Consider the following 15,210-nt stretch of genomic DNA (forward strand, 5'->3'; position numbering starts at 1 on the left):
CCAGTTCATATATAGCTGATAAAGTAAAGTACCTAACAGACCTACCGCACCTTAGCTTTCAATTTTCGAAAATGTACCAGATTCTCGTAACACATGGGCACATTCGGTTAGGATTCAGTTCAGCGAGGCCGTCAGAGCCTATTGAACAAACAAATTGTTCTTGTTAAAAGGAGTACGTGCTAGTTTAGCTGGAGGTATTAAAGCTACAGCGTTTTGCTAATGACGCGGAGGCCGGAGAAAACATGGCACCACCAGCGCTGCTCCTGTTCTCTGTCTCCGCAGATGTCATTAGGTAATTCGGGAAATTGCCAATGACTAAATGAAGGAAATTTCAGTTGTGTAATTAATCCATTTACCATGAACTAAAGCTGCCATTTTGAGCATCGTTCATATGTCCCGCTTTGACACATGACTTTTAGGAGATGTGCTTTGGGAGATGCAGAATCACTGGGTTTATAATTCAGAGAGTGGCTTAAGGTCAAGGCAGTGATGAATTTCTGTAAAATGCAATAAACAGCGTGTATCACAACATAACAATGGCCTTGCATCAAGCTCACTATATTCAAAGCAATTCAGAATGATTTATGTTTAGATTATAAAGTCTGTCGAGCTCCCAGATCGTTTCTGAAGCAAAAGCAGAAATAAGGAAAGTTTGTGATCACCATAGCTATCTGTATGCTTATCTTGTAGCTTAAAGATGCACTGTGGAACTTTTCTGCCACCTGCTTGGAGTGTTCCACAGAATTAAAGTAATATTTTAAAGTAATATATCTCTATGGAGACAGGTATCTCTACCAAGCCAAGTTACAGGTTAGGTCTGTGGAGAGATGCTCAAAGTAAAACTGCATATATATATTTTTAGGTATTTTGTGCCATCAGCTAAACAACTGTTCTTAAATAAATAGATAAATGGAAAGATTGATACGTTTAATGCTATACTATGGAACATTCCAGGCTAGGTACTAACATCGCCATAGATACAAGGTGGCCAGAAAAGTTCCTCACTGCACCTTACCATCATTTATTTATTTATTACTTGTTTATGTGTGCTAGCTGTAGTATTATAATTCCACGCTGTACTCATTTGAGCAACTAAAAGGTCAAACATCGTATTCACATTCACGTATGACGGTGTAGTGAATATTAATCTGTTTGTCTGTTATTGGCAAATGAATTTCACGGTTTAATTTTCTAACTTTCTGTTAGTCAAAAATTTAGTTAAGCCCTGCGAGGTCCCTGCTGTTGTGATTTTGGGCTCTGCAAAAATAGATTGAATAGAAATCGAATTGAAAGCACTATGTAACTACACAACTTTCCTGGTTGTGGTGGTGGTGTTTCCATGGAGATGTTATTGCTTTGTCTGGAATGTTGCACAGTATGGCATTACATTTATCCATTTTGCATTTATTCAGTTACAGTTGTTATTTAAACGCCTGCATTCTTATTTTGAGCATGTTCACAGATCTGACCTACAAGTGACTGGATACGTCACCAGCTTGTCTCCATGGAGATTAGACGGGTTTAATGCCATACTATGAAAGATAAAATAAAATCCTCCAGCTACGTAGTCAAGATCTGGAGATGGGTCCCACTGCTCTTGACTGGTTGACTGGTTGAGCGGTATTATACTCTCCCTGTACAGGAAAAATAAATTAACCTTACCTTAGACCTGTCACGATAAGAAGTATGAAATATTGGCACCATAGACTGTATAAAGACTTGGACTAAATGAGTGTTATGTCAAGCTGTTGAAACTAACGCCCCTTTCCATCCGCACCACTGGTTTAGCACGGAGCTGGCACTTAGCAACACTGTCATATCTTGATTGACGGACAAAATAGCTAAATAAAAACAGCAGGATTATGTACAGTGGGTTAATACAAACGTTTTAAGACTAAAATGACAGCAGCAGCTACAGAGAAAGTTGCGACAATTTTCCAGTGAAAAGTAAACTGGAGCCAGAGTTGATGGAGCCAGAAGTGCGCCCATGATCACTTCCTATTTGGAACGCAGCGGCTAGCAGGTTAGCTACGTCCACTTATATCTATATCTATATCTAACTATATATTATTGTTATTATTTATCTGGTCTATGATCTCAGATAATTATTCCGATAAATGCTGATATTGAAACTACTTAGATTTAAGGTTTAAATAATGAAAGATGATCCCAGTAAACCATTTCTTACTTTCTATTGGTTAAATGAGCTCATCCCTGCAAGGCCACTGCTTTTGTCGTTTTGGGCTCTGCAAAAATAAATTGAATAGAAATAGAATTGAAAGCACTTTTACACCAACGTTAGCATCTTTCACATCTGTTTTTGTCATCCCGTGCTAGACGAGTTCTCGGGCTGCTGGTTTCTTGAGAAATAATTCAGGCGGCTTGTCTTTTTGGAGCATTTTTGACCTAACACGATTCATGTTATTAACCTAAAAAGTGTCACGAGGGAGGAGACGGGGCCAGAGGAGGTACTTCAGTCAGCAGCTGCACTGGCATGTCCTGTGGTCTCATCGCTGTGGAATGAGCAGAATGTAAACGTGCTTCTTGTTCTGCCAGTTTAGCTCCAAAACTCAAAGAGAAGCCATTTGAACCATGAAGGACCCCCCAGGCCCTCCTCTCCCTCCTCTCGCTCCCTCTCCCCCCCCTCTCTTACTCTCTTACTCACACTCTCACAAGACTATGACCTCTGTCCATCTATCTCTGTCGTCGGCCCCTCCCACACTGGACACGGCTGGTCTGCGTCGCTACGGTAACCACTCCTCCACCCCTCTCTTCTCAGACTCCCGAGCTTTGACCCGGCTAACTCGACCTCTCTCACCTCTGTCTCGTAACGTAATGGGAGGCGAGCTGCAAATGCGATGTTGTGGACTTGGGGTTGGGTGTCATCGCGGTGCAGTGGCTAAGATCTTTGGGAGGGGAGGTTTGGAGGTTCGCTTTGACCATAAGTGGCCCGAGTCAAAGGAACAACTGGCATTCGTAGGCTTTGAGTGCTTTCTGGTCTCTTGTCAGTGAACATACACACACAGCGCACCTCAGATGACTTTCTCAAGCTGTTCAAGAAAACCAGCACTATTCTGACACCAGCACTATTTGAATGTTGGCTAATCTGCCTGTTTTTTATTGTATTTTTTGCACTTTGATCTTGATATTTTTAATCAATTTTTTATTCTGACACATTATTTTATGGGACCTTTTATTTTATCGTAATTTATATTTTATTAGCCTTTTTTATGTGGCTCGATATCGAAGCACTTTCCAAGTTTGTGAGTTTTGTTCTCTGACAATAGCAGTAAAACCTTTTGTGATTCTGTTAAATGTATTATAGTTGCATAACTGCGCATTCTGAGGTCTGAGGGCCAGCTCCGACTTGTCTTCCCAAAAACAAGCTTCAAAAGCCGGAGCACTCTGAAGCACTCTCCCCCCTCACATTAAGAAGACCGCCCCTGCAGTTCAGGCTTTTAAGTCTCGTTTAAAACACGCACTTTTGCTCACTGGCTTTTAACCCGGCATGAGAATAGTGTGGTCCTCTGACTGTCTTCTATTGATTTTATTTTTATGTTTTTTGCTTATTTATTTTTTATGCAGTGTTTTAACTGATATTGTGCCTACTCTGCTACACTTTTGTGTTTGTAAAATGTGCTATACAGATGAAATTGGATTGGAACTATTTAGTCCTAGTTTTATTTTGCCATATCATTTAGCAAGTAAAGATTGAGGTTGGATTGAATGGCTTGATTGGTTAATATCAGTGGTGGAATGTAACAAAGTAAAAGTAGTAAAGTGCTTTACAAATTTTAGTTATCTGTACTTTGTAGATTTTAAAATGGATACTTTTCACCTCACTACATTTGAGAGCAGGTATCTGTACTTTCTACTCCACTATATTTTTTAAACTGGACTGAAAAGTAAACGTATTTCTTATTATTTTCTGAGACCTGCTGAAAACGCAGAGGGTTTATTTTAAAGCATTCACAATCAAAATCACTGTGAAATACTTTATTTTTCTTTACTTACTTTTTACACTTTAACTACATTTTTAAACAAGTACTTTTTTCTTGTAATACTTTTACTTGAGTTGTTTGTTTGTTTGTTTTTTGCCCCAGTATCGGTACAAAATCAAAAGGTAAAAACAAAATCAAGGTAAAATAGTGCTATATAAAAATGTGAACTTTATTATTACCATTATTATAAGTACATAATTACTATGAGTATATGATATAATGTATAAAAGACTGCATTCACACATAGACCACCAAATTTGTTAGTAAACTGGGAATAAATTTGGTACTAAACCAGGACTAAATCATGATCAAACCAAGTCTACATCAGGACTAAACTGGGCTTAAACCAGGACCAAACGAGTAAAAGTGCAAACACACCAAAAACCCTTCCGTCATAATATTAGCACAGTTACTTCCTGTATTTTTTACCAGTGATCAAAGACATTTTCCTTTAGTCAAGACTCTCCATTTTTCTATCTTTAAAAGTCTTACTCATAGCAGTCATCTGAGACTTTTTCTCATTTTATTTTAGTCCCTGTGATCTCTTGACTCTGGGAGGTAGCGCTGAAAACATGCTCAAAACTGCAGCACTGGAATTGCCACCATTTACTCAGTATAAAAGACCTCACTTACCTTATAGCCAATATGGCCCAAATGTACAAACTAGATAGGTACTTTAAAGTGGGTGTTCAATGGGTTGGGACCTGAAAAATGGATTGTGAGCAGGGATGTGAATACATATGTATAACTGTTATAAGTCCCAAATATAATACAGACTAGAACTGGATGTTTGGGCTGTGTAAGAAAATATAAAAAGTTAAAAAAAATATCTGTTTGATTTGTTCTCAAAAAAGGATTTAAAGTGATATTGTTGTACTTCCAAATAGTCCTTTCGCTGATACTTATCAAGATGTTAAAAGTGCTGTACTTGATTTTGACTGTGTTAGATGAAGTCAAATGAAGCTTATCGATGCTAGAGCAGTGATAGAGGAGAATTTAGAGCTGAGTTCTGACTGCGAGTATCATAGCACATCAGTTATGTCCATGGTTAAAATGTGTAAAACAAAACCAGTTCATTTTAAACGTTTTGCAGTACTCCAAAGTTATTCCTCTTACCTCATGCATTCTGAGCATCCTAATTACTCCCAGTGATGAGTTTATAAGTACGCGTCACAACTTTTAGAGCTAAAGCTAACAACATCTAGCATGCTAACTACACACTTCCTGCTTCTGTTTATAGTTAGATGCAGATAGTCAACAGCAAACTTATTTCGACCTCAGGAGCTGCTTATACAATATATCTGTACGGAGGAATGACGCACTTTGTTCAAATACGTGGAACAAAATCATATGGTGTTTTAAGTGCATTATCTACTGGTTTGTAACTTTAGTGCAAACTGGGTAAATTTGCAGCTTTCTGGTCAAAAATGTCTAAATCTAAGTGTGTGCTGCCTTCAGTGGCTTTTGGAATAGTGTCAGGGCAGTGCTCCGTGATGTCACCAACTACTTGATTACAGCCAGGTGTTTCTGATTACAAACACCTTGCTGCGGGGGGCGAAGTTTGAAGTGTGGATACCTGTTAGACCAATCACACTGATGCTCATATCTCCAGACCCTGCCCCTCCTTTAAGTCCACAGGTACCGCCCACTTTAGCAGGTCTATTTGAAATTTGGGTGTGGGCGGAGCTTAGGTGTTTAGTTCCACTTTAAAGGGCCCATATTAGGCTATTTTCTCCATGAATGTTTTTGAGAAGGTAACAGCATTAAAACATGGCTTAAACCTCACAAGAGTCAGTTTTGTGTAATATAGGACCTTTATTATAATATGTGTGTGTGTATTTCAGACAGAACAGTGTAACGTGCTTGCTCCCATAGTGAATGTGTATCTTCTTTGTGTGTTGCAGTGTGGGCCTCAGATGTGACGGCCTTGTACGGAGAGACCATTGTTGTACCGTGCAATGGAGGATCGCCGCCTCTGAACGATCTGATGTTCATCAAGTGGAAATATGTAAGTCAATAAGCCTCGCCGTGTCACAGATCAAGCCGGCCTCACTGAGAATCACACAGAAAGAAAAGAGACAGTAACAGCAGTGACCTTTCCTTTCTTCACACTGTGCTTCCTCCCTTTTTTTAACAATGTAATGTACCCTCAAAGATCATCGCAGGCAAGACGAATGCATATATTTCTTTATAAGGTTAATAATGATGATGTATTCTAGAAAGATCTGTAGACTTTAAATTAATAAGATGGTGGGCACAAATGTTTTGTTTCATTCACACATGTTTTAACACACAAACCCTGCATATTTAGGCCGAGTTTTTCTCTCAAACTGAAAATACTCTATTCCAACGTGATGTCATGTGGTAATACAGGAAGTGCTCCACTGTGTTTTTAAACTCCATACACCTTCACTAGAATCATTTGGATAATTTCAGCCCTGGAGTTGCCAATCTCTACTAAACAAAAGGTAAAAAGTTCTGTTAACTTGAAATCTACCAATCAATTTTACTTTTAATTGGTTGTTTATTTTATATTTTATGCTTTTAATAAAAATTCACATTAGCTTTGAGACACAGTGAGCTAGCATGCTCGTGTGCACAGAGCCTATTGAATGTACTATAATACATTGTACTTTGATATTGATATTTTTAAGCTATTTTGTATCCTGACACTTTATTTTATGGGACCTTTTATTTTATCATCATTTATATTTTATTATGATAATCCTCACTAGAATCATTTGGATAATTTTAGACCTGGAATTGCCAAGCTCTAATGAACTGAAGGTAAAAAGTTCTGTTAGCTTGAAAATTACCACTTCGTGACATCACAAAGTGGAACAGAGCATTTTGAGCTTTGGAGATGTAGACAGACTGAATATAGGATTACTTAAACATGTGAATGAAACAATAAACGACTCCAGATATGTTTTTGAGGAGGAAATAACTTGCTAACATGGCTTAGAGCTCACAAGAGTCAAGTTTGTGTAATACAGGACCTTTTAAAAGTAAAGTCTTAGTCATCTGGGATAATATGACAAATGACTTTTCAGATTTGGTCTCCGTCTTCGGTCCCTCGTTTTGTTTTTTAGAACCTTTTAAGTTCAGTTCTACACAGTAATCAATTAACCTGAGAGCCATGGTTTTCCCTCAGAATATAAAACTATAATGAAACCTAATGCCAAATAAAAAGGGGAGATATTTCTTTTCCATTCTTGTTTTCTATATAGTGCTTTAGAGCAGTGTTTCAGGCCTGCTCCACCACATTCTGTACAGGGTGTCTGATTGAGAAATTGCCTTTTAGCCAGAGCATATGACGGTGGGACGGATACATGTTTAAAGGTCCTACATTACGCAAAATTGTGTCTTGTGAGCTTTAAGCCATGTTCAAATGTTGTTACCTCCTCAGAAACAGACCTGGAGTTGTGTTTTGTTTCATTCACACATGTTTGAGTAACTTTTTATTAGTCTGTCTACATCTCCAAAGCTCAAAATGCTCTGTTCCACCTTGTGATGTCATGTAGTGTGTCCAGTGTGTTTTCAAGTGAACAGCTCCTTTTACCTTTTGTTTTGTAGCGATAAATAACTTCCTGTATTACCACATGACATCACCGGGTGGAACAGAGTGTTTTCTGTTTGAGAGAAAAACTCAGGCTAAATATGTTTGCGTGTGGGTTTGTGTGTTAAACATATGAATTAAACAAAACACAACTCCAGGTATGTTTGAACAACCACTTCCTTCTTAGTACAAGCGTGTTACTCATACCTGTCCAAGTGCTGGGCCTGCCTTCAGCGGTAACTGATGGATGGTCTTTGCTTAAACGTTCCAAATGAAATGCAGCGTCTGCCTTGGATGTGTGCCTGGGATTCCTGATGGCAGTAAATATGGGCAGTCATAGTCTCTGGTGTAATTAGCCAAAGAAATGAGGATCTGTCAGTCTGAGTCTGCTAATGTTCGCAGAGACAATGGGACTTGGCACAGTCTGGCCCTTATATTAAACATTGAGCGATTCTGAAGTTAACAATTACACTAATGCATTTCTGTAATAGAGGGATGCAAAAGGTTGTATTGTGCATTTTAAAAACTCAATTTATTTCAAAGTCTTGTGGAAACAAAAGGCAATTTACAATATAAACCACTTTGTAAATAAACGGTAAAAAATGAATCAGACGAGACATGTAGAGAGTATAGATTATCAGTGGGAAAGATGGAGGCCTCAGGAATGGGAGGTGCTAATCTGCAGTGAATATAAAACAATCTGTGCCATGTATTATAATCATGGAAGTGTAATAAGATCTGAAAGATGAACAAAAGATGGTGGCGTGTTGTTTTCAATGGCCTGAGCTCACTGGGGCAAAATGCAAACAAATCCAAATTCTTCCATGTTACTTAAATGTTACTGTTACTGTTCCCTAACGCCGCCCACTGTGACGACAGAAACATGCACCATGTGATCAGTTCTGACCAATCAGAGCGATAGCTGCTAGAGCGAAGCAAGCACCAGTTCAGAGAGGAGCTACTCTAAATCTTACAAAGCTAAATTTTAGGTACTTTGAGGATTTAAAAATGTAAAAAGTTAATGTTATGAAAGTACAGAAGAATCAGTACAAAACCCGACCTTTGTGAAAGCTGTGGATGCTCTGTCAGCCGAACACGGGTGGTTTGAAATCAGAAAAAATGCAGTGTGCTCTATGGGATCTTTTTTTCTTGTTGAGCTCCCTGGAGCTGCAGTACTTATAGAGCGGCCACTAGGGGACGGAGGAGGGGTGTCTTATCCACTTCTTATTATAGATCCATGATTATAATGTAAATAATAATAAATGTACTATGTGTGACCAAATGTCTTTTCTCTATTGTAATTGTCACTTTATTGTCCATAGAAAACTTAAAGCTGCACAGTCCACTACCTGCTTGTCTTCATTGGGATTTTATAGCTTTGTCTAGAATAATCCACAATATGGCATTAGATATATCATATAAGTATTCAATTGCAGGTGTTTTTACTGGTTTAAAGTACCTTGAAAAATATCAGTTCTTACCACAAGCAAGGCCGCCTTTTCATAGATCAGACCTGTTTGGTTTAACACAGCCATGACTTGTCCCTGAAGTCCCAGCCTGTCCCTCTCCTTTATATGCACAAGCACAGCCTCAGAGCAGGGTGAAGCTGTAGGCTGTTTGCCTGGAGATGTCAGAGAAATGAATCATGGGTATGAGCAAACAGATGAAACAGGCTCCAGAGCTGCGCACAGACCCCTCCTCCCACCTCTGCACTATACACCTCTGTGATCTGTTCCTATGACGATAACTTTAGAACTGGGGAAACATCTAATTGCAATTTTTCACACAAGCTTTGCCATTGTGATTCAATTTGTTATTTATGTTTTGAAAGTTTAAAGAATGAAATCTGAACTGCTGAACTAATGCAAGAACCCCATACATCCCAGAGCATGTTTGTGGAGGTTAGCAGGCTTAGCACATTTTAGACTTGATGAGACGCAGCATTTAGTTTTTGTAGAGGAAATGTTACTTAAAGCCATAGTGTGTAACTTTTAAGCCAAAAATAGACTGAAGTAAATGGTTTTTTTTAGCTTTTTTGTTTTTTGGTTGTATTTATGTGAAATATTTCAAAGTATGGTTTTAACTTTCTATTTCCATCAAATCATACAAGTGACGGGCCACTTCAATTATTTAAAGATACATTATGGAACTTTCTTGATGTCCTTGTGATTTGCTAATTTTGTCCATTCAAATTGTGATTGCTTGCAGCCCTTCTTTCTTTTTTTCTTTCTTTTTTATTCTTTATTTATCAGGGACCATGTACAAATTAATTAATCTAACAAAAGAAAAGATGATGTACCAGATTTAGCTACTGCTACTTTCCATGTGCAGTCCCTGGGCGGGTGAACACACATTAAAAATACACATTTCATTACAATTATATTATTATTATTATTATTACTTCATCATTAACATCATTTAGCAGTTACATACAATAAAATGTCCCCATGTCCCGCACATGATGTTTCCTACAGTCCAGTTCTGTAGACCACTGTGATTGTTCTGACTCTAACTCTGACCTCATTGTGTTTGCCCGTAGGAGAAAGCTGACGGCTCGCCCGGTGATCTGCTGGTCAAACAGGACCAGAAGGAGGCCACGGTCCAGGCCACTGACGGATACGCCTCTAGAGTCAGCATCGACGACAAGTACAACCTCCTCATCACCGGGGCAACGCTCATGGACCAGCACACCTTCACCTGCATGGTCGTGTCCGCCACTAACCTCAACGAGTTCCCCGTCTCCGTCCTCGTGCACAGTGAGAATTATTACACTTATGTTGACTTTCACATTAAGAGGCACACTTGGACAAAGAAAGGCAAACATATTTGTATGGCACAATTGGTACACGAGAGTTTCTTATGCTTTACAGAATAAGAAAGACATTAAAATCACAATACAACAAATCAAAACATAAATAATCAAAAAGAAGACTGTAGAATAAAAACATTGTAGAGGCCTGTCTCACATCTTTAGGAGAACTGTTCCAGATTTTAGCTGCATAAAACTGAAACGATTTTGCCGTGTATGTAAACAAAGCTACTGTTTTCTATACACGCCAATTCTGTCTCACTTAGTCCCATTAGAAGTCAGGAGGGGCTGAAGTCTATCCCACAAACTACAGGTGCATCATGGGTAACGGATTGTTCATCGGAGCATTTATTGTTAGATGCTATTTTTGCGATCCATCAGAATCTAGCCAGACCCTCCTACTCTCTGTTCAAATGCAGGATGGTATGCAGCCAGACCACAGAGGCATAAAACAACTATTCTATTGTAATTTGTCACATATGGAAACAGGGGAGAAGAAAGGTGAGGACAAAGGGGTCCGTTGTCTCGGGCCCCAGGGTTTAAGGGGCCCAGAATTTGACCTTCATCCTGTTCATTTAGAGGGTGGCCCATGTGAGCTTTCTTGCCCCAGGCCCCTAAATTTCTGTGGACAGGCCTGTGTGGAAGACATAGAAAATTCTTGTGTCGTTCAGAACAAAATATCTAACTTCTGTATGACTTTTTTCACTCAGAGTCTGCCATGTTTGTTTTGAGACAAACGCGCCGTGCATTACTCTAATTGATGCATCTTCCTGTCAATCATGCTCAGAAGAAATCAGAAAGACAGGATACAGTTCCAGACAGTTCCATCTTTTTTAAAGTATTGTAAAAGTATGTGGTCTTGGCTGGCCAGAAATGAGATGCCAAATGTGAAATAAAAAGTGTGTCGAAACACGCCTGCAGATGTCCTGGTTGAGGTTCAAATATGGCACAAATATGAATGAACAAAAAAAAAAACACAAGTGAAGAAAGAGATCGTAGGACAGGATTACACACAGTACATGTGCAGTGTTTAATGCAACTAGCACTAGCAAACCACAACATTAAAGAGAGAGAGGTTAAATGTGGCAGAGAGGTGCAGATAAATGAAATAAATGCAAAAAACTGACGATAAACCAGAATTAGTTTAGTGTTTATGCTAGCTTTAGCTTTAGCCTTGTCTCACGGCGCCACAAACCTGGAATGCTAAATGTATTTTTGTGTGTTATTGAGATCAGCTTTATTAAAGTATAATTCAGGTACAATTTAGATTTTATTAAGTTAATATTAGTTAAGTTGAGGTAATGTCAGTTGTTCACGTAGCGGAGCCCTGCCCCTGGACCTGGAGCCGTACCCATAGCATGGAAACGAAATTTGGCTGGAGGAGGCTGCAGCATTGGCATACTGCTGTTCCTCTAATGACTGCACAGGAGCGTGACTAGCACTGCCCCCTCGTGAGCCGGTCCCAGGTCCCAAGCGTTCCAGACCCCTTTAGAAGGTAGTTCCAGACCCCTTTAGAAGGTAGTTCCAGACCCCTTTAGAAGGTAGTTCCAGACCCCTTTAGAAGGTAGTTCCAGACCCCTTTAGAAGGTAGTTCCGCCAGTGGCCATTTTATGCAATGCAAACTGTCCCGCCCCATACCGGCCCTATAGAAAGAAGACTGAGGTCATATTGAATATACGTAATTAAAGATTGCTCAAACATGCACAAGTCACTTCAAATGCCACTTGGAGAGGATAAATGAGAAGGAAACAACTATAACATGGTCAAAAGCGCAGAAACGTCCATTTCACAGAATAGGTCCAATTTAATTAACAATGCTGTATTAGACCACTCATCTTTTTATATAAATCTGTACCAAAGTGAGAAATTAATTGAGTCAATATTATACAAAGACAAATAACTACAAGCTCCAGAAGACATTGATACGATTATTTCAACACGAGCGTTAGTGCTGACTAATTAACCCTCCACTGAAAACAATCCCATTTGTGATGCTTGTTCACAGATACATGGCCGATATGTGGAAACGCTCTCGCCTGCCGCCAGTGTGTCTAATTGCATTGAAATGTTGTTTTTAGCCACGGCGGGGTGTCATCGCGCTTCCCTTCATGCTCGGGGAATTATGGTTGTGAATTTGAATTTTACTCCCCAAAACTGTCCATGTATCACCTGCTAATGGGTTTTGCAAAATCAAGCGTGAAATAGAACATGAGGAGGGGAGCTCAATAGGCCTTGGAGATAGCATTAGGTTGTAGTTAAGTGCAGCCATGTTGGAATGATGTCCTAAAGCCCCAGTATTAACTATCCTATAAGTTTGCGCATTTCAGATGGACATGACCGGATTGTAAAAGTTTATACATCACCCTGGTTCCCCCGGCAACAGTATCTAGCCTATTACATCAGCATCAATAGCAAGCTGTAGTAAAGTTTGCAGTATTGATCACAAGGTCAAAGTTGATTTTTGTTTTTTGATGTTCGTTTTTTTTTTTTTTTTTTTTTTTTCTTACTTGCCTGAAGGAGTGCTTTAATAATCCACAGTACAGCATTAAATTTATCTCCATGGGCAAGTTCCAAAGTACTGTTTTAACTTTCCAACTTTCTCTGTGGCATTAAGCCTGTCTGTATCCATGGAGACAAGTACGTGCCACAGCTAGGTCAAGTTACAGCAGGTTAGATCTGTGGGAAGGCAAGCCCATTCGTGCACTCACAATAAGAATGTGCCAAAGTATGGTTTTAACATTATAATTTTATGTATGTTATTAAACCTGTCCATATCCATGGAGACAAGCAGGTGAAGAAACCAGGCCACGTTACAAGTTTAGATCTGTGGAGAGGCAAGCCCGTTTAGGCAATCCCAGTAAGAATGCATGTTTTTCAAGCTATCGACACATGTAAAGCCCCAATTTTAACTATCCTATAGTTTTCCACATTTCAGATGGACAGAGCCGGATTGTAAAAGTTTATACATCACCCTGGTTCCCCCGGCAACAGTATCTAGCCTATTACATCAGTATCAATAGCTAGCTGTAGTAAAGTTTGCAGTATTTGCAGTATTGATCACGGGAGAGAAGTTGACTTTTGTTGGTTTTTTTTGATGTTCGCAGAGAAGCCGACCGCGGTGCAGATCATGGACAAGGCGGAGGTGCTGCAGAAAGACAAGCCAACAATGGTAAGGCTGAGCGGGGTTGCGGCGGTAGCGATGTATGCGCTCCATGTAAATATTTACCCAGACTGCACTTTGTCGGACTGAATGAGCTGCCGAAGGCCCACGGTCAACACAGGGAAGCTCGTGACAAGAAAAGCCGAGAGGGGAGAGGGCGGGAGGAGAGGTCCGCAGTGGCCAAACAAGTACTATATAATTTACAGAGTTCAAGAAGCCCCGGGCATAAGAGGAAGAGGAGGAGAGGAGCTACAAGGAACAAACAAGACAACGTGATCTACTGCACTTATAGTTTTGAGGCTCAGAAATCAGAGGGAATCAGATATAGTGTTGTCTGGATGTCTTTGTCACAAAATAAAAATGGGTAAAGGGCCCATATTACAAACAGAAAACACTCTGTTACACCTTGTGATGTCATGTGGTTATACAGGTCCACGGTGTTTTTAAACTCCAGACACGTTCGCTACAATCATTTGGATCATTTCAGCCTTGGAACTGTTAATATCTACTGAACTAAAAGTAAAAGGTAGTCATTAACTTGAAAATTACTGCTTCATGACATCATAAGGTGGAACAGCATTTTGAGCTTTGGTGATGTAGACAGACTAATAATAAAGTGTAACTCAAACATGTGTGAATGAAACAAAACACAACTCCAGGTCTGTTTTTGAGGAGGTAACAACATTATAACATGACTTAAAGCTCAAGAGTCCACTTTGTGTAATATCAGGCCTTAAACATGGAATGAAACACAATATAAGTAGGATAAATAATAGGGTTTATTTTTGAAGGCAGTACAAGAAATATACAAGTTCAAATGGTTCAAAACTCATTTTGTTTATGGGTCATTCATTGTTTCTCTTAAAACCCTATTGCGTAACTTTTTAGCTAAAAATCAACTAAAATAAAGCTTTTTTAAAATTTTGTTTTTCTATGTTTTCTCAATGCAAAAACATACATGTGTTCTTACTAGCTTGCCTCTCCACAAATTTGACTCTTACTTGCCTGGAGGAGTGCTTCAATATTCCACAGAGCGGCATTAAACTTATCTCCACGTAGAATGTTCCAAAGTATGGTTTTAATTTTATAACTTTCTGTATGGCATTAAACCTATCAATATCCATGGAGACAAGAAGGTGAAGCAACTAGGCCAAGTTACAGGTCAGATCTGTGGACAGGCGAGCCCGTTTTGGCACTCCTCATAAGAATCCATGTTTTTCCAGCTAGTGACAAACACATGTAATGCCTGGAATGTTTCACAGTATGGCATTAAATCTGTCTATATCTATAGAGACAAGCAGGCGAAGAGACTAAGTCAAGTTACAAGTCAAATCTGTGGAGAGGTGAGCCCATGTAATCATTGAGTTGACGTGCCAACTCCAGAAAGTTACGCAGTGTCGCTTTCAAGTGCGCTGCTGCTCTGATACATATACAGTGAAGTTACTGAAGGATTACCCGTAGTACAAAAAAGTTTCCAAGTTTCCCTGTATCCGATGAATGCAGCACAATTATTCATATCCGAGGAATTCTGACAGCGTATCTAGGTAACGGTTGGCTTGCTTTGGTTCACTCCGGCCTTGAGATGAGCCACTGAATTGTTGCATTCAAGGACAAATGTGACAATAGATACTTGACTTGTTCTGATGAGCTCTTGCTTCACTAAATATCTGGATGCCCACAT

General features: G+C 39.4%; 1 protein-coding gene across 3 annotated transcripts in view; it reads left to right on the forward strand.

Annotated features, from left to right (window-relative positions):
* Positions 1-15,210, forward strand: part of alcama (activated leukocyte cell adhesion molecule a) — a 224,932-nt gene that overhangs the window by 116,408 nt on the left and 93,314 nt on the right. For all 3 annotated transcript variants that reach the window (XM_033978783.2, XM_033978785.2, XM_055226871.1), the window contains exons 2-4: positions 5,906-6,009; positions 10,100-10,316; positions 13,474-13,538. In XM_033978783.2, the coding sequence (XP_033834674.1) occupies positions 5,906-6,009; positions 10,100-10,316; positions 13,474-13,538 (386 nt within the window). The remainder of the gene's footprint in view (positions 1-5,905; positions 6,010-10,099; positions 10,317-13,473; positions 13,539-15,210) is intronic.

The sequence above is a fragment of the Periophthalmus magnuspinnatus genome, chromosome 14 (assembly GCF_009829125.3).
Source record: "Periophthalmus magnuspinnatus isolate fPerMag1 chromosome 14, fPerMag1.2.pri, whole genome shotgun sequence".
NCBI lineage: Eukaryota > Metazoa > Chordata > Actinopteri > Gobiiformes > Gobiidae > Periophthalmus > Periophthalmus magnuspinnatus.